This window comes from Cynara cardunculus (assembly GCF_001531365.2).
Source record: "Cynara cardunculus var. scolymus isolate 2C chromosome LG 11, CcrdV1, whole genome shotgun sequence".
Classification (NCBI taxonomy): domain Eukaryota; kingdom Viridiplantae; phylum Streptophyta; class Magnoliopsida; order Asterales; family Asteraceae; genus Cynara; species Cynara cardunculus.
In genome coordinates, this window is record NC_037538.1 from 15,838,964 (window position 1) to 15,857,341 (window position 18,378).

Below are 18,378 nucleotides of genomic sequence, written 5' to 3' on the forward strand. Positions count from 1 at the left end.
TAAAAAATGAGAATAGATGGATTGGAAGGGTTAATGGACTAAACTACCCTTACTAGCACCATTTTAATTGACGGTGTTATTAGGAGAGATCATATTCATTATAAAAATGAAACCATAGGAATGCCCTTCATTGGAAATTCTTGTAACAAAACTTATTCGTTAATTTATATAAATCACAAAAATCAGATTTGCATTTAACTTTTAATTTATTTACACATTAAATATATTGACGATAATCAAATAAGACGATAATCATAGAACGATAATCAAAAAAGAACCGCAAAAAAGTTACAAACTCGTGAGAACCGATATAAAAATATTTTTTTACATAATTTCTTTTTTCATGAAAGCTTTCATTCAAGATATTGTTTCACATATGTTTGTATTCACCTTAATAAAAAAATTATACGTAATTTTTTTTTGTGTTCACTTAGTGAAACGAAAAATACATGTAAAAAAGCTTCACATGGTGATACAAATATATCTGAAACTATCATATTATGATATAAATATTGATGAAAAAGATCTTATAAAAAATATTTTAAATTAATTCTCACTGATTTATAATCTTTTTATGGTTGCGATTTGATTCAGATTTATTATATAATCATGTAACAATTATTTTATTATATAGTAAAATAATATCGAACCCACGACATAAATATATTGGAATTTAAACAACCCTATTCTTGTAAAATTTCAAAAGTTATAGGGGCTAATTTGCAAAATTCCAAACTACAAGCAGCCAGAATAGCTAACTTCAATAATAAAAAGTCACGGATCTTTAGCAGTTTGAAGCCGAGCCGAGCCGAGCCACTAAGGTTAAGATGACCGTTGCAAATCATTGAAGTGTTATTACACCGTTTTTTTATCCTCTACAGCGACACCCACACAAACTCCCTGGTCCTGTGTACAACATTTATTCCACTTGGTACAACACTTTCTCTTTCTATAAATGCAACACCCTCTTACCAACCCATCCTTCATTTTGCTTCTATAATGGCTGCCTACGTTTTGTACTTCTTCTTCTACTTCTACTTCATTTTCTTCACTCCCACGTCATCAAACTCCACCGCCACCACCAACCACAAGTGGGTAGGTCCCTCCGGCCACCGTCATATCACCGTCGACATCTATGGGTTCGGTGACTACACGACGGTTCAGGCCGCCGTCGACTCCGTTTCCACAAATAACCAGAAGAATATCCTCATTCATATCACAGCCGGTGTTTACGTGTACGTATATATAATTTCATTGATACTTAAAAAAACTATATGAATTATAATGCAAACAAATTAATGATCAGATTTTAATCTGTTTTTGAGTTATTGAATATGAAAGTTTGCATGCAATATCAATGTGGCTAATTAATGGTGACGTCATATGATGATGCATGGCGGTGGAACAGAGAAAAGGTGGTGGTTCCGGCGACTAAACCGTACATAACTTTTGAAGGGGAAGGGAGGAAGACGACGGTGATAGAATGGCATGACAGAGCAAGTGACCGTGGACCGGACGGGCAGCAGTTGCGTACTTATCAGACAGCTTCAGTCACCGTCTATGCTAACTATTTCTCTGCCCGTAACATTAGCTTTAAGGTACAATTTATCTGTTATATATATATATATATATATATATATATATATACAAGTGGTCGTAGTTAAGCTGATGATGAAATGGTGGTGCAGAATACGGCGCCGGCGCCAATGCCGGGAATGCATGGGTGGCAAGCGGCGGCGTTTCGTATTTCCGGCGATAAAGCATATTTTTCCGGGTGTGGATTCTATGGGGCGCAGGATACTTTATGTGACGACGCAGGTCGTCACTATTTCAAGGAGTGTTATATTGAGGGTTCCATAGACTTCATTTTTGGCAATGGTCGATCCATGTACAAAGTAAGCATGCTTTTTTTCGAATTCCTTTACGTTACTATAACAAAATTGGGTTTATAGGACACTCATAATCTCTAATAAGTGTCCCAATAGACTTTTTATAGGACTTAATTTATTGGACAAAAATATAAAGCGTCCTTCTATCTAAAGATGTTGTAATAAGTTTATATGACGCTTTTAGACGTCTTAACAAGTTTTTGAGGACATTTTTGATACAAAATGTCGCATTAGCAACTTTATAGAACATTTTTAAGAAATTGTTCTATAAACTCAATTTTTTATAGGACACTTGTTTTTATATGACAGTTTTTCAAATAGTGTCCTATAAATTTTAACATTCATTGACTTGCTTTTTTTTCCCCCAAGAATTAACCAAACACACAATATTTGGTATCTCATTGTGTAGTATAGACATCATAGACGTATTGTTCCTCCGTGGTAAGGTAAAAAAAATTAATTTCGTGAAATGTACAACCGTTTTATATGGTGTCACCGTGTCTAAAAATTCTTGGGTCATTTTTAGTGGCATGTATATATGAAAGAGGTAAAAAATGAACATTTTCAAAAGACGAGGGGGTGAATAGAAAATATAGGAGTTGAAAAGGCTGCATGTTTTTTTTGTCTCGTGTGCCTTTGTGGGTTTTTGTTTGGTGTCAGCATGCAAGTTGATCTACACGAGTGGTATCCCACTAGGGTACTCATTTTTTCAAAGGACCAAAAGGTACTTTTACATGAAAGCCCTCTAGATATGTAGCTTTTTCAAGGGTAAAACAGTAATTTCATATATTTCGATTGTCGTAAACATCGTCCCGTTTTTTTTTTTTTTTTTTACCATCTATAACGTGAGTACATGTCTGAGGGTGATTCAGGATTGCGAGCTGCATTCGATAGCAAAACGATTTGGATCGATAGCAGCACAGGATAGAAGAATACCAGACGACAAGAGCGGTTTTGCTTTCGTGGGGTGTAAGGTGACAGGTACCGGGCCATTGTACGTTGGTCGAGCCATGGGTCAGTACTCTCGGATTGTCTACTCGTACACCTATTTCGATGACGTGGTTGCCCATGGAGGTTGGGATGATTGGGACCATACGGGCAATAAAAGCAAGTAGGTGCCCCACGACGATTCAATCTTTTATTTTTCGTTAAACCAAAACCATATATTATATATACATTTTCCTAACTGTTATCTTAAAAAATCCAAGTTATCGTTGTAAAAAAAATTCAAATAATATAGAAGTCAATGTAACACATGAAAAACATATATATCTCCTTCAAAGAAATTGACGAAACTACCCCTGGTTAGCTGGGGTGAACTTACAGTTTTAGCCTCGTTTTTAATGACAGGACAGCGTATTTTGGAGTGTACAGATGCTGGGGGCCAGGGGCAGCAGCAGTCCGAGGAGTATCGTGGGCCCGAGAGTTAGATTACGAATCTGCCCATAAATTTCTCGTGAAGAGCTTTGTCAATGGACGACACTGGATTGCCCCCTCTGATGCTTAGATTTTTTCTTCACACCATTATTTATTTATTCGTTTTATTATTATTATTATTAATTTTTTATTAACTTGAATATTCAATTCATTATACGAGCTGATTAATCTCAAGATGACCACCTGCTTTACAAATAGCCGGAGTCACTGCATTTGAACCTCCGTGGCCACAAAGAGATTTATATTCCTCATTGGATTATCTTCAGACACTTTTGACCTTTGGATCTCAAGCTCAAATAAATCAGGCATTACCCTTATAGTTATTATTTTTTTTATATATATAGGAAATTAATAATCTCCACTTTTATATATTTTTATAGATGTTATTGTATTTATTAAGAGAAATTTGTTACATCATTGTTATATATATATATATATATATATATATTATATATATATATATATATATTGATTTGGTTTACACATTTTTTGTATTTTAAGACACAGTTTGAACACTTACTTTATATATTATGCATTTGTTGTATGAGCAGGTCCGGACTCAGAATTTTTTTCAAATGATGGTATCATTTGATTATAAGAAAAAATTATAAGGAAAAAAATTTCAAACAGTGGCATCGTTTGACTATAAGGAACAAATATATAGAAATTTTTTCAATTGGTGACACTATTTAACTAAGAAAATAACACTAAGGGGCCGTTTACCAAACGCTTACTCGGATAAGTGAACACCAAATCATTTTACCTTACCGGATGAATATGGTAAGGATCAAGAATCTTACCAGTGTAAGAGCGAGACAAGTACCAAGAGTCTTACTCGTTAAATGAGGCGATGACTCTTACCACGGTAAGCGCTTATCGGGTAAACTGTTGCATACGATACCGTTTTGGTGGACTAAAATCTTATCCAGTAAGTAAATGATAGTGTTAAATTTACTGGTAAGCGCTTATCGGTTAAGTGTTTGGTAAACGGCCCCTAACAAGATTCGAACTTGGGTTTGGGATGGAATAAAAGCCTTGCAAACGAACTCTACCAAATAAAACTTGTTCTCATTGTAGTTTTAAAATACATACGGTGATACACAACAGATTAATATGGTTGCACATTTCACGAACCTAAATTATTTTACCCTTCGACGAAGGAATAATACGGTGGCACGTGCCACCGTAACCACCATGGTAGGTTCGTCCATGTGTACGAGTTTTACATGATGATCGATATTGTTTTATCTATTAAATGTTAGTAATTTCTCGTCAAATAGTCAACCTCTTCACGAATTTTACACAATAAAATATGGTGTCATTACAATAAAATTGATTTTATTGGACGTTTGAAGTTAAGAAGCATCCTAAAAAATGTTTTATTCAGTTATAGGATCAAACCAAAAAACATCTGATTAAAAGCGTTACAATAGATTTATATGACGTTTTTAAACGTCTTAACAAGTTTTTTATGACACTTTTAAAATAAAATGTCATATTAACTGTTTTATACGACATTGTTTGAAAAAATGTCTTATAAACACAAACTCTTCTATAAAACACGTCTATAGGACACTTCTCAAAAGTGGTATATAAAATAGCTAATAGAACACTTTATTTTAAAAACTACCTAAGAAATTATTATATGCCTAAACACATTCTATAAACTTATTGTAACGTTTTTAGATATGACATTTTATAGTTTGGTTTTATAAACCTAAGTTCTGTAAAGTATTCTATTATGACGTCTAAACAATTTAAGCTACTTATAAAGTCAATTTTATTGTAGTGTGTGTATGTGTATATTCGTTATCTATGAGTGTCTGAGTCAGCTTTCACGCACTTTGATTAATCTCTGGGGTCTTGAGAATAGCCAAAAAATCGTTAATGACCTTGGAGCGATTTGAACTGTTGACCTAATGTTGTGGACATCTACAAAGATGCATATGGAACGTGAAACTATAGCGTCATTCTTGAGCGTTAGCGATGTCTATAACACCACATCAAAGCTCAAAGAAAACTACAAGTATGCAGATTGTCACACTCGTACGTACTGTCTCTTCTAGGGGCAGGACGACATGCACTAACGACTTGTATTATGAACACGAGCAATTAAAAACAAAAGACATGAAATTATCTTACACAGTAAAACTGAAATTGGAATGAAGTCAATCAACTCAACAAAGGCCAAGTATAGATACAATTAGTTTTCAACATACTAACAAACAAAATAACTGGAAAAACTGAAACGGATGCAATATAATCATGTCTAGCTTTAGCACACAACTAAGACTACGTTTGGTACATCGAACATGACAGAACAAGATGAGATAAAAACTCACTGTTACACGTTTGGCGCGATATGGGACAGGAAAAGAACTTATTGTTCCATGTTTGGCGCACCATGGGACATATACAACAATGGTACAAGATGTGACATTGTGTGATAAACAAGGCCTTTTCTTGTTCCACCAAAATAGGTTGAACAAGATGGGACGATGATGAGACAGAAACTAAAATAGTACTAATCTACCCTCCTTTGATATATAACCTTGATATGGTATTTGTTTTAATATTCACCATCGCTAGTCGCAGCCGCCGCCGCCACTAGTAGCAACCGTCGGCCACCTCTACCTCCTTCTCCACTAAACCTCCTCCACCACCTCCACAACCATCATCAACCACCGACCACCACCGTCTATCACCACCACCATTACCACCGGCAACCACCTCCTCCTTGTTAGTGTGTACGCCCAAAAGCCAATAATTTAATGATTTTGTTTGAACATTGTGTCATGATATTTATTAGGCATTGCCTAATTATTATGTTTATGGATTATTTTTTGTTATATTTAAACGTAATAATAACCTCATAATAATGTATTTTAAAATATCCCTAGTTAAGTATTATTTAGGTTGAGGTTGAATTAATACGGTTCGACTAGTGTATGCAGGGATTTGTATAGAGATATAAAATCCACATTTAGATACAAGATGGGATCTTGTGTTGGATGTGACTTGCTACGGGAACGTTTTATTGGATGTCATATGAATGTCATAGACGTTTCTCATGTGGTCAAAATCTAGAAACTAAGGATCGAACATAACAAGGATGACACATCAAAGGGACATAAATTTGTTCACTGATAATGATCATATCATTTGTTGATTAATTGAATCACCAAACTTTAGCATTTGGATAACGATGATGTATTGATAGATGTGCTATTCGTTTATAATTATGAATATGATTTATAATTATTGCCAACGCGATAAAGTCTCAATGAGTCATGTGCATAAAATGTATATCTGAATAAGGAGAATAAATAATTAAAATAGTTTAACTATTTTGTCTTATTTGAATCTTGTTCCATACGTTTTTATGGAATCAGATTCTTTTTGGGACATGATTGACAAGTAGAGACCTGTCGACATGATCGTTATGTAAAGGAAAAGGCAATATGAGATCCTCAAAAAGGATTGAGCTACTTTTCCTGCCGAATACCTATGAGATATGTACTGTTCATTTACACACATACAAATAGAGAGAGGCCATTGCAAATGTTGTTGGTTTTTCAGATGAAAAAGGATCAGTAAGAATTGTTCATAGGACCCTCTCTTTCTCTATGCCTTGCAAATTGTTCTTCCTTTCCTCCAAGAAGTTGGAGACTGTATCTAGCATTCTAGAAGGAGGATGAACTCCTCACTCAATGTAGGACGTCAAGTGGATTCAGTGCATCTGCGTGGATACCGTGGAGGCAATGGACTGAGTTCGTTGCTAGATTCAAATATGACATCAAAGGGTTGTTGGTCGTACTGGTAAAATTTTGAAACACCCATCCTACCCCGTTTCGTATGGATCATTGGAAGGATACGATTATTCTCTGCTGAGTGTATGGCTCATATATCCCAACACGCCTCTACTACAACAATCTCCTCCACAACCTCCATAACCACCATCAGCCACCGACCACCACCATCCATCGCCACTAACATAGTGAGCTAGCTCCACCAACCACCACTGTCTCTACCACCAACACCATGACCATACACCATCTTAACATCATCTACAACCACCACCATCCACTAATCACCACTTCCTCTACTTCCTCAATCATTGTTTTTGCAACAATCTTTACTATACCTCAACCAATTGATAAAGATATTCCAAATTTAATATAACATACTTTTTCCTTTGTACTAATCGGGTTTTTTTTTTAAATTATTTTCAATTATATCAAAATTTCCATTCAAATTTGGTATTATTTTATAAAATAGAAATTGTGTAAAAACGTTTATAAACTGAATTATTTTATATTTACTTTATTTGTGTAATTTATAACTATTATATGATATATAAAATCATTATATAACTTTTAGGGGCAATTTGTCTAGTTCTATCCTATTTAATCCTAGTTGTACGAAATACTAGACAAACACTTATCATCTTCAATCATGTCTAGCCCTGCCCTTTTGTTTAGTCCCATCCAATCCTATTTAATCCTGCCCTCTTGTCATGTCCAATTATGTTCTGTCTAGCTCCGTCTTGTATAGTCTCGTCATGCCCAGTCCCGTCTTGTTCTGTCTAGCGTCATCCTCTTGTCCTGTCCAATGTTGTATAGTCTAGTCCAATAATTTACGCGTACCAAAGGCCCCTAAAGTTTCTCTTTTCCCTTGCCACCAATGCTCATGCCTTCTCCTAAGATACGTATCACTAGTCAGGTGATAAGCTCGTGTGAGTGCATAGTTTCTGTGTTAAAATATCTAAAGCATAGCATGCAAAAACATCATCATAGGTATCGAATTGTCGTTCATACTGATCACATTAAAAAGATCATTTAGAATATACATCATATCGTTGTAACATTTTCATAAGATAGTTAACCATTTAGTAACATATACATGCACATACATATAATCCGTATTGTGACCCCTTAAGCTCATTTGTGTAGTGTGGGACACACGATACACTTGTATACAGTACAAGAAGCCCTAACTGAATTGGCGTCTTGGCATGTGTACCCATACACATACCTAAAATACTGTTCTTCATACATAACATGTATTCAGTTATTGGTCATATAAACTAACCATACAAAAAAGTCACACACATCTCACGATGCTTTTTCTACAGCAAAAAGACCCCTTTATTAAGAAAAAACCAGAAACTAGCGAGAAGCTAGAGATGCACAGATTGCTTACAGAATTTCAAAGGGAGCTAATCCAGTCATTCCAAAATAAGGATCTATCTGTCTTTGATCTAACTTTAATCCAATAAAAAAGCAAAATACTGGATTAAATTGGTAATCTTCGTATTGTTCTTCATCTTCCGCTTGTAAAGCTTCTCATTCCTTTGATAGCGCATGTCAGTTAGACATTTCATTTAAGAGTGTTCTAATAAGGAAACTTGTGTGATCCTAACGTAATTGAATGTTTAGTTACTTGAAAGGTTTAATTTTACTAATTCAGAGTCATACCAAAAATCAAACCGCAAGTCAATGCTACTACAAACTATGTATACTTGGCCAAACTGGTCCAGACTGGCCCACACCGATTGAGACCGGTTACGGCTCGACAGTCTAGGACTGATTACGGCCCGACTGTCTGGAACTGATTTTTTTCTATCATCTCTGAACACCTAGCAGACACATCCAACACGGACATCAGCAAAGGCAACCATGGGGTTTTCTTTTCGTTATGCTTTTGTTATTCAATATATTGTTCCAATCTTTTTAGAGGCCCTGACATCAAGTAATAAATAAAACAAAATATGAAGTTCATACCATATAATATATTGAAAAAAAATCAAATTAAAACAATAAAATATCTCAAAAATAACAAAATAACATATCATATTTACTCAAAACAAAATCATTCTTCTAAGATTTTCCGAAAATCTGAATTGTGAATCGCAAACATAACCTACTCTCTCTCTCTCTCCTCCCAAACCACTTTCTCTCACTTCTTTAAATTCGATGGCAGGGACGGACCTATAAATTTTTTCAAATGGTGGCACCATTTAACCATAAGAAAAAAATATATGGAATTTTTTTCAAATGGTAACAACATTTGACTAAAAAAATACACTAACAAGATTCGAACTTGGGTCTGGGGTGGAATAAAAGTCCTACAAATCAACTCTACCAAATAAAACTTGTTCTCATTGTAGTTTCAAAATACATATGGTGGCACACAACAAATTAATACGATTGCACCGTCCACGAATCTCAAATTTTTACCCTTCGACAGAGAAATAATACGATGACACGTGCAACCTATACTACATAGCTGGGTCCGTCGCTGTTCGATGGTAACATTAAGAGCAAGGTGATTAGGTTTTCTTTTCAAGCATTTACCTCCCTTCAAGATCCAAGGACTCAATTGGGTTAGTCAATCTTGAAGTCTTCATCCTTCTTTGGGATTTTGCTTGGTTTTTTAGGTTTTCACTAAAAACCTAGCAAATGAGTTCACCTTTGCTAAGAGGCCGTTTACCCAATTGCTTACCCGGTAAACGCTTACCGATAGGAGTCAACACTATGATTTATTTTGATGCGTAACATTTTGGTATATCAAAACATATCGAATGCAACAATTTAGTGGGTAAACGCTTACCTGGGTGAGAGTCGTCATCCTCACTTACCGGGTAAGACTCTCCATCATTCTCATCGCTCTTACTCGGTAAGATTCTTGACTCTTCTATGTTCATCCGATGAGGAAATTATGATTATAAATGTGCACATGTGGTTATATTGGACCCTAATCCTAAATCTTTATGCACGTGGATTAGGTGAGTTGTTGAGACAATTATGTTATATCAATTCCTTTCGATTTCTAGTAAGTAGACATTAAAGATCTATTGGGAATCTTGAAGTGAAACTTGGATGGAGTCCTTGAGGTGAAACTCTTTGGAGTAGACACTAAAGCTATATGGGGGTTTGAGACTAAAACTGTGAACCTGAGGTGTAGTCCCAATAACATCATCTTGTGGCAATACTTTTGTGTTCCTACCACCTTGATGGAAACGGGTCTCCCCCGTCATCGAGAGATGTTTATTGTGTATAATGTCCAAGTTGAGACAACATGTTATGGTTCATGGTATTGTACCGCTATTGCTATTGCGGTTCGGATAACACTTTAAATGAACTATCTTGCCTATTTCATGAGTTACTTTGTGTAATTTTACTAGACGTCAAGCCTAACACTTTCTCTTGATCGTTTAAGTAAATTGAGGATACCCACAAATCTCTTGGTGCCTCATTTCTACGTTCTCAATCAAACCCTTCTGCAGCGACTTCCTCTTCCAAACGACTATCTCGCACACCGTCGACTTTCCAATTTCCTTAATCGCAGCCTCCACCGTCTCATTCACGGTGAACGCAACCAGCTTCAGCTTCCCCACCGTCGGATCACCCACCACATGATACAAAAATATAGATGCCATTTAGTTGGTTTAAGATCGATTGATGGGTTTCAGAGGTTGATAAAGAGGCTTTTCTAACAAGGCCTCAGTTTTTGACCATGCTATGGACCATTCCTAAGACCGTCCGGTTCTTTTTCGGACCAGTCATTGGTCTGGAAACTAAAACCAATTCAGACCCGGTCCTTTGCAGTCGTTGGTCCTTTATACTTGAACCGGACAAGTTTTGTGGTTCAAGAACCCGGTCATTGCCCAACCTGAAGGAGGATTTCACTAAAATGTTCGACACAAAACATATCCATTTGTAGAACTGATGAATTCAGAGCATGGTATAACCTTCCACTACATGAAATACAATTGATTATAGCAAGCACTGTTGCTCACTGAAAAGTATGAAAGATCCCATCTTTTCCTACATGTCCAGAAACAAACATCCCCCAAAAGAACAATGTCTTTTTTGAACACATATGTAAATTTAGAACTCAAGTTTACCTGAAACTCCATAGTAGCCAATTATTATTAAACTCCATTGCCAGCTTGTGTTTCTCCTGTTGATACTGGTGCAGCTTGTGGTTCATTTGCAGCATTTTGGGTGCCAAATTCAAGTGGAGCATCTGCGAGTTGTGGGTTAGGGTTCTGGGTTTGATGGGATGGTGGGATATGTGCATCAGGAGGAGCTGAATATGAGGTTGGTGCACCATAATAGGTTGGTTGAGGGCCTAAGGTTTGTGAAAGAGGGTTAGGAGGGTAAAGAGCCTGAACCGCTGTTGGACCATACATGGCTTGGTGGCCCTCGAACCTTTTCAGCTTTGCAACGTGTTTCTTGCCAGCAACATGGCGGTCAAAGACTTCCTGTGTATCGCACTTCACATTGCACAAGTCGCACATCAATGGGATCACTATTTTGGGCTTTGGTGGGCCATTTGCACCCTGCCTCTGCCTCTTAGCACCGCGGCCACCGCCACGACCACCACCTCTCATTTTGCGTTTCATCCACGGTTTCTTTTCTGGGCCGTCGTTTTCCTCAGTTTCTACTTTGTTATCATCAGTACCTACTTTGGTCTGCTTGTCTGCTTCATGTTCAGAACCGATATCAGTTATAGGGTTTTCGTCTTTTTGTGTTTCGGCAGCGGGCTGGAACGCGCCCTTCATATTATGGAGGTTCTTTTTGTGGCGTTTCCCGCTCTTGTGCTGCTCAAGGATTTCCTTGCTGGTGCAGTCAACTCTACACAACTCACACCATGCAATCCGGATAGGTTGTTGCACATTAGGCTGTGCTGAAGATTCAGCTCCTTCTGAGGGTTTTGCCTCCTCCACAGCAGAAGTTTCAGGATGAGAAGATGACTGGTCATGCCTACCTCCCCTACCCCTTCCACGGCCACGCCCTCTTCCATAAGGTGGACCTGAGCCACCAGAACTTGGTGGCCGGAAACCACGGCCACCACCTCTGAATGAACCTCCACCACGTCTATTGCCACCCCTGTAAGGAGAGTGACCAACCTGCAAAACAGTCGAGATTTTAACAGAGACCAAGATGCAAGTGATCAAGAAGCATGCTTCAAACACATTGAGAAATCCAAAAGGCATCATAATTAGGCATAAGCCAGACTATATCTTTTACTGCTTCATTCTTACAAAGTTAACGAAAATTTTAAATTCATTCTTTCATGGACATTTTCTAGATAAACCTAGGGAATTGACCTTTATAGGGTTGGTTTACTTTTGGACATGCTTCATTTGAGGGGGATGCCGAAGGCAGGGCTAGTGACTGACTTTCCAGATTAATAGTAAGGAAGCTTAATCGAACGGAAGCGGAATTCTTCTTCCCCCAATAACCGAATACTTTTGTCTGTAAATACTTATATGTGTGTGTGTGTGTGTAAAAAAAGGTAAACAGAAGACACATATTACTTGCTTGAGTTGCTTCAACCAATAGAAGTCACCATATCATTGCTAACAAGTCTCATGGGCTTTAGTGACATCAGAGGAAGATAAATTGTTCTTATTCATGTAGAAAAACGAATCTATGGAACACCAATTCATTATGTATCAAGGCATAGAAAAATAAATGTTCAAACATATTAATTTTTTTAATTTAAAAAAGAACTTGTCCTATCCAAGGCAAAAACCCCATATTATTAATTTATGGAATCAACTAGATCAGTTATGATTGCAGAGCAAGTTGATTGAAAGAAAAAGTTTCACAAAACACCCCAGCACATAATGGAGATATAATTATGATTGATGTTAAAATATTCAGAGGTTGTAAACTATGAGCCATCACCACAGAGTAAAACTGAGCCACCAAACCACATGGACATCAGGCAGTCTCCACACATTTTTGTACATTAAGACATGCACTTCAGGTGCTTTCCTGTACCAATTCTACTCTTCCTTTCAAATATTTATCCTACCCTTTTTGTCAACCATTATAGCACTGTTGATCTACACAATGTGGTTTATTGTGAAAAATCTCAAGTCTAGCAACAATTTATGTGATTGTGTCTATGGCCTATATAGAGAGTTAGACAACCTGTGTAAACCTGGTACCAGAAAAACAATACAAGTTTAAGTCAAACTAAGCTACTCAAGCAAAACAGATGCTTATAAGAAATTCCCACCACTCATCCCTTGATATTGTAACTTGGTCACCCAGAAATGAGTCAGCTCCCTTCGCTAAACCATTTTACTAATTTCAGTATCAAGTTCTGTCAGACAAAAAAAAATATAAATGAGACCCATGTCTAATGCTCATATCTTCCATTTGAAGCTGAAAGGTCTTCACTTTCAAAGCAAGTAGACATCTCCCCAAAAAATTACAAAACATCACATAGGTTTTGAGAATCACATATGACCAGCTTGAGCAGTGCTTTCATAGTCAAGGGAACTGAAAACACGTCTCAATATGAATCCTGATAGATTGTCGATCAGTCCGATTCTCAAGCATACCGCTAACCTACTTGATGTTTTGGAACAACAGCTTCCTCTTGTCAAATATCATATGTATTACCTTTATTACTCTTTTGAACAAATTCATTCCTCCACCTTCACTACCTTGTTGCCTTTAGCCAGACAGAAAGAGACTAAAAGTGAAAGAAACAACCGTTGTTCCACATCCTCAAATGCATCATTTCTGTTCAGGGCCATTGAGCAGCATGAACCTTAAAGCTCGCTCTCCACACATAACTCTCTAACAAAAACCTGAACAGTTATGCAAGTCCAAAGAGAGCATAAAAAATTCATTCAGTTTGCTTTTATGATGATCTCTCGAAATCCATAATAGATAACAAGCAAAGATGCTTGTTGGTTGAAATCCTGTTGCCCAGAAACATTATTTTATTTTATTTTTATTAACCTGGATATCCAACCCGCTATGCGAGCCGACTAATCCCAGAGCGACCACCTGCTTTGCAGATAGCCCGGAGTCGCCGCATTTGAACCTCCGTGGCCACAAGGGGATTTTTATTCCTCCTTGGATTTGAACCTGGGACCTCCTGGTACTTTTGACCTTTGGAGCCAAGCTCAAACCAATCAGGCACCACCCTTGTGGTTCAGAAACATTAATTTTACAACCATGGAGGTAGCCATGATAGTAATTCTAATGTTAGCATAATGTAAGGCATCCAAATGTTGGAGTAGATGACATAAAATAGGATAATACTAGAACACTGGCTCTATATATGTGAAATTTGTGATTTACATCCGGATCAAATGATGACTTTCTATCCAAAAGGACATTCAATTTGAACCATAACCAGTCAAAGATAAGAATAGGAGGGACACTGTCCGGATGAATCTAGGAAGAACCAATACAGGTGTTTGGTTGTATCAGGTGCTAAATGGTTATGATAGGTGTCCAATTTAACATCCTTCACATTAACTTTGACATAATGAATCAGAATTAAAAGCCATATTTCTTAATGGTGGTGGTGGTTGTGACGGTGATTGAAGAAATAGTTTTTAATTTGATCATGATGACTGGTATGTCTTTATGATGCATTTAATTTCTTTTAGTTATTGATCTTGACAACTAGCATTTTATGTCCACTGTTCCTTCATTTCAAATAACTTTATTATAGCTACAAGTACTTTGAAGGATGCTTATGAACTAAAATATTTCTGTCCTCTTCCTTCGTTAATTTACTTTTGTCATCTATTTTAACAAAAAGAAAATGCATGCATGGAATAAACATACATATATGCACCCACATTTCGGTATTTTACACTGTCAAACTCAAGCACCTGATACACACACTCACTGATGGACTACCTAGAAGCAAACAGGATAGAAACACTTGCTGATGCTATAAGCATAAACGTTTAGGATCCGATATGATGAGATCATCATTAAATTCCAATAACATGCTAAATAGATTATCAGCTATATGCCACAGGCACCTTTCGCTCAGGACATCTGGCTCACAAATGTTTCGCCTACAAACATCATCGGTTAAGATGGTAATGGGTTCATGGACAAAAAGTAGCACCACCAACACTCCTCAGCTTTGCGAGGGTTGATGAGGGAAGTCTTCTTGCTTAGGTCTATGTGGCTCGAACCCACGATCTTCCACTTATAGAGGAGCAACCTTAACCGTTGATCCAAGACTCATCCCTAAAAGTAGCACCAAAGAAAATTGAATTTTTTTGTGACCTCGCAACTGCCAGGAATACATGAACAAGTATGCTGTTCCCCAAACATGTAAATCCTGAACGGTGGACACTTGATATAGTCATATGCTGTTCCCCAAACATGTAAATCCTGAACGGTGGACACTTGATATAGTCATAACATCAATTTTATGCAAGTCAAATTATGCTGTCCTCTACAAAAAACAGCAGGCTTCCAGACTTGATACCTCGTCATGGAAAATTTTGAACAACATATATGTGCAAACACATACATGCACAAATGATTTTCATCACCCTAAATGAAAGCCTTCAGTAACATGGACCCTTCATGTGATCTATTTCATTTACCACATCAAAAGTAAAAGCTTCAGTTCAACATATATGTTAACACAGCTTCTTCAATAGACTGAGCAACATCACAAACTTTCTCAATTCTACATGTAAATGTACCTACTTGCCATTTGTACTTTAGCCAGATATAGGAAAATCCCTTATCAATGTGGTTAATTGTTATATAAAAATATTAGTAAATTCATTTACAGATTCCAATAAAGACCCACATTGTGATATTGCATTTAAACTACCTTCAGCTACACATCTTTAACTCACTATTCGGGCTAGAGTCAAGCCTTGTGCACATATGTATGTAAGTGCAACAATGTGCTAGCCTACCACTAGCAATACCAGGGCAATATCTCTAAATTTAAGCTCCTAATTCCCATTGCTAAAATGGAAGAACTACTCCACAAACAAATGTTAATGCCCAAGTTAAATCAATCCTGAATCAAGGTGATCAAACAGGTTACAAAACAACGGCAACTTTTACTTTTATATCTCCAATAACTTTGAACATAAGATAATTGCTAAAGTAGGCAAAAATGTACAACCAACATACCGGAGGACGAAAAGGACCCTGACCGTAATGTCCCCCACCGGCCATTGGGGGACCATACCCTCCACCACCTATTGCCCTCTCAGCAGCACCCATAGTGCCAGCAAACTGCGTCAGTTGAGACAAGGCTGCCACAGCCGCGGCCGCAGCAGCATTAAGCCCTGGAGGAACAGGGTAGCCAGGATTTGGTTGCGTCCCACCCAAATTTACCTGTTTACTCGGATCAACATACGGATCCTGCACCTGCACATGCCCTAACCCTGATGATACAGATCCTTCATTACGTTGTTGCTCACTCGGCACCGTATACGCCGTAGCCGCCGACGTCTCCGGGTGCGTATACTGATGTTGTTGTTGTTGTTGTTGTTGTTGATGATACGCATTCGAATAATAGTTTTGGTAATAAGAAGCATCGTATTGCTGCGGCTGTGGCTGCTGTTGTTGTGATTGGTCTTGGTAATTGTAATTGTAATAGTACGATTGATCGTAAACCTGGGACGTATCATACGATTGATGAACCTGAGATGGATCATAGGCGGGTGGTTGTTGTTGCACGGCGGCGGCTGCGGCTGCGGCAGCAGAAGCAGATTCTTCTTGTTTCTTTTGTTGAGCTTGATGTTCCTGAAACTGTTTTTGTAGTTGTTCGAGTTGTTGGCGTTGGGCATCGGGGAGTTTGGATAAATCCATTGATGGAGATTGCTTTGCTGCTGGTGTAGATATAATGGAATTAGGGTTTTGTATCAGTTGCGCTCCTCGATTGTGAGGTAACGAAGAACAATCGGATGATGATAATCAGTTAGGGTTCCATGCCACAACACAAATCACAATCATCAAAACCTTCACAATTTAATAAACCAACCTTTTATAGTGTCGTAATTTTTTTTCACTTAAATTAAATGTAAAATTATTGCAATTATTTATTAAAAAATGTAAATAATTAATGGCATTCTTTTAAATAAATTAATTAAAATGGTCATTTTCGACGTATGTTTTTATTTTTAAGTTATTTTTTTTCTAAAATCATTAAAATGTCACTACCTCCACAAGTGATAGCTGCAGTTTATAGAGGAGTTAAAATGCAAAAAGAAAATTCTAAACCAGCAAGAAGATAACAAATCTGTAAATGTCCCGACACCTCCGCAAGTGACGGAAGTGCAAGTTGTGGCCCTAAATCTATTTTACAGATTTGGTTCGTACACTTGCGATCTAATTCAGAAACTTCCTTTTATTACACTTTGACCCTTCTATGAGTCTACTAGTCGTAAAGCCCCAGGATTTGATGTCGTACACGTTTTCACTTATCAACAGCGATGAAAACAAAACTAAAGCAAGGTGGATGCAAAAAGTGGTAGAGAGAAAGAACGAATGGAAGCAAAGATCGCAAAGAGAAAAAACTGAATTTTCTGGTGTGTTTTAGGGTTGATTTCAACCAGTATTTATACTTAGTGAAACCCTAAAACCCCACGATTTCATCTCCCATTTTTCGGATGATCATGGGGTAGTTGGAGGATAATCCTCCAACAATAATTATCCCAAAAAAACGTGTTTAAATTGGTTTAAAAACCGATTTCAAAATCAATTTTGCATCTCTACGCTGTACCAAAAAGATACTCGGAGCTCGGGACAAGCCTCCTTCTGCTCCGATGCATTGTTCAAAATGCGCCTCCTTGGACCACTATAAAAGACAATTGATTAATAAATGACAGAGATAAATGGTTTAAAAGATAGTTTTTATTGATATAAAGAATGAATTTTCAAATACATTTTTGTAACGAGAAATAATTTGAAAATACAATTTTGTAGCGAAAAGAAAAGGAAAAATGCTATATTTTAATAAATAAAAAAAAATGAAAACTACAAAAATTGTCGTTGTTGTTCACCAAAACTCTAGCTTTTGTCAACAGAGTTGAACCTTATTGTTTGCATTTTGTTATGGATTTTGTCTCGGGCCTTAAATGACGTCAAGACCCTCCGTTAAAGGGAGCCACATGCCCTCCGTGTGAGAGTCATATAGTCATCTTGAATGTCTTATTCCGATTGCTCCCTAAGCAAGTCATTGGCACATCTCATCTCTGCCATGACGACATCCATGAGTTTGCATATTTAAATCTGAC

At 37.1% G+C, this 18,378-nt stretch overlaps 2 protein-coding genes across 2 annotated transcripts; one reads left to right on the plus strand and one right to left on the minus strand.

The window, feature by feature from the left end:
* Nucleotides 1-999: 999 nt before the first annotated feature.
* LOC112522198 (probable pectinesterase 68) lies at nucleotides 1,000-3,414 on the plus strand. The gene is made up of 5 exons (XM_025131296.1): nucleotides 1,000-1,235; nucleotides 1,409-1,598; nucleotides 1,689-1,895; nucleotides 2,762-3,000; nucleotides 3,240-3,414. The coding sequence occupies exons 1-5, from the start codon at nucleotides 1,000-1,002 to the stop codon at nucleotides 3,394-3,396; spliced, it is 1,029 nt and encodes a 342-aa protein (XP_024987064.1). The 3' UTR covers nucleotides 3,397-3,414.
* A 7,614-nt stretch (nucleotides 3,415-11,028) lies between these two features.
* On the minus strand, nucleotides 11,029-17,080 carry LOC112522279. Its single transcript, XM_025131401.1, has 2 exons — nucleotides 16,268-17,080; nucleotides 11,029-12,243 (listed from the first exon to the last, which is right to left on the minus strand). The coding sequence occupies exons 1-2, from the start codon at nucleotides 16,949-16,951 to the stop codon at nucleotides 11,263-11,265; spliced, it is 1,665 nt and encodes a 554-aa protein (XP_024987169.1). The 5' UTR covers nucleotides 16,952-17,080; the 3' UTR covers nucleotides 11,029-11,262.
* Nucleotides 17,081-18,378: the final 1,298 nt, after the last annotated feature.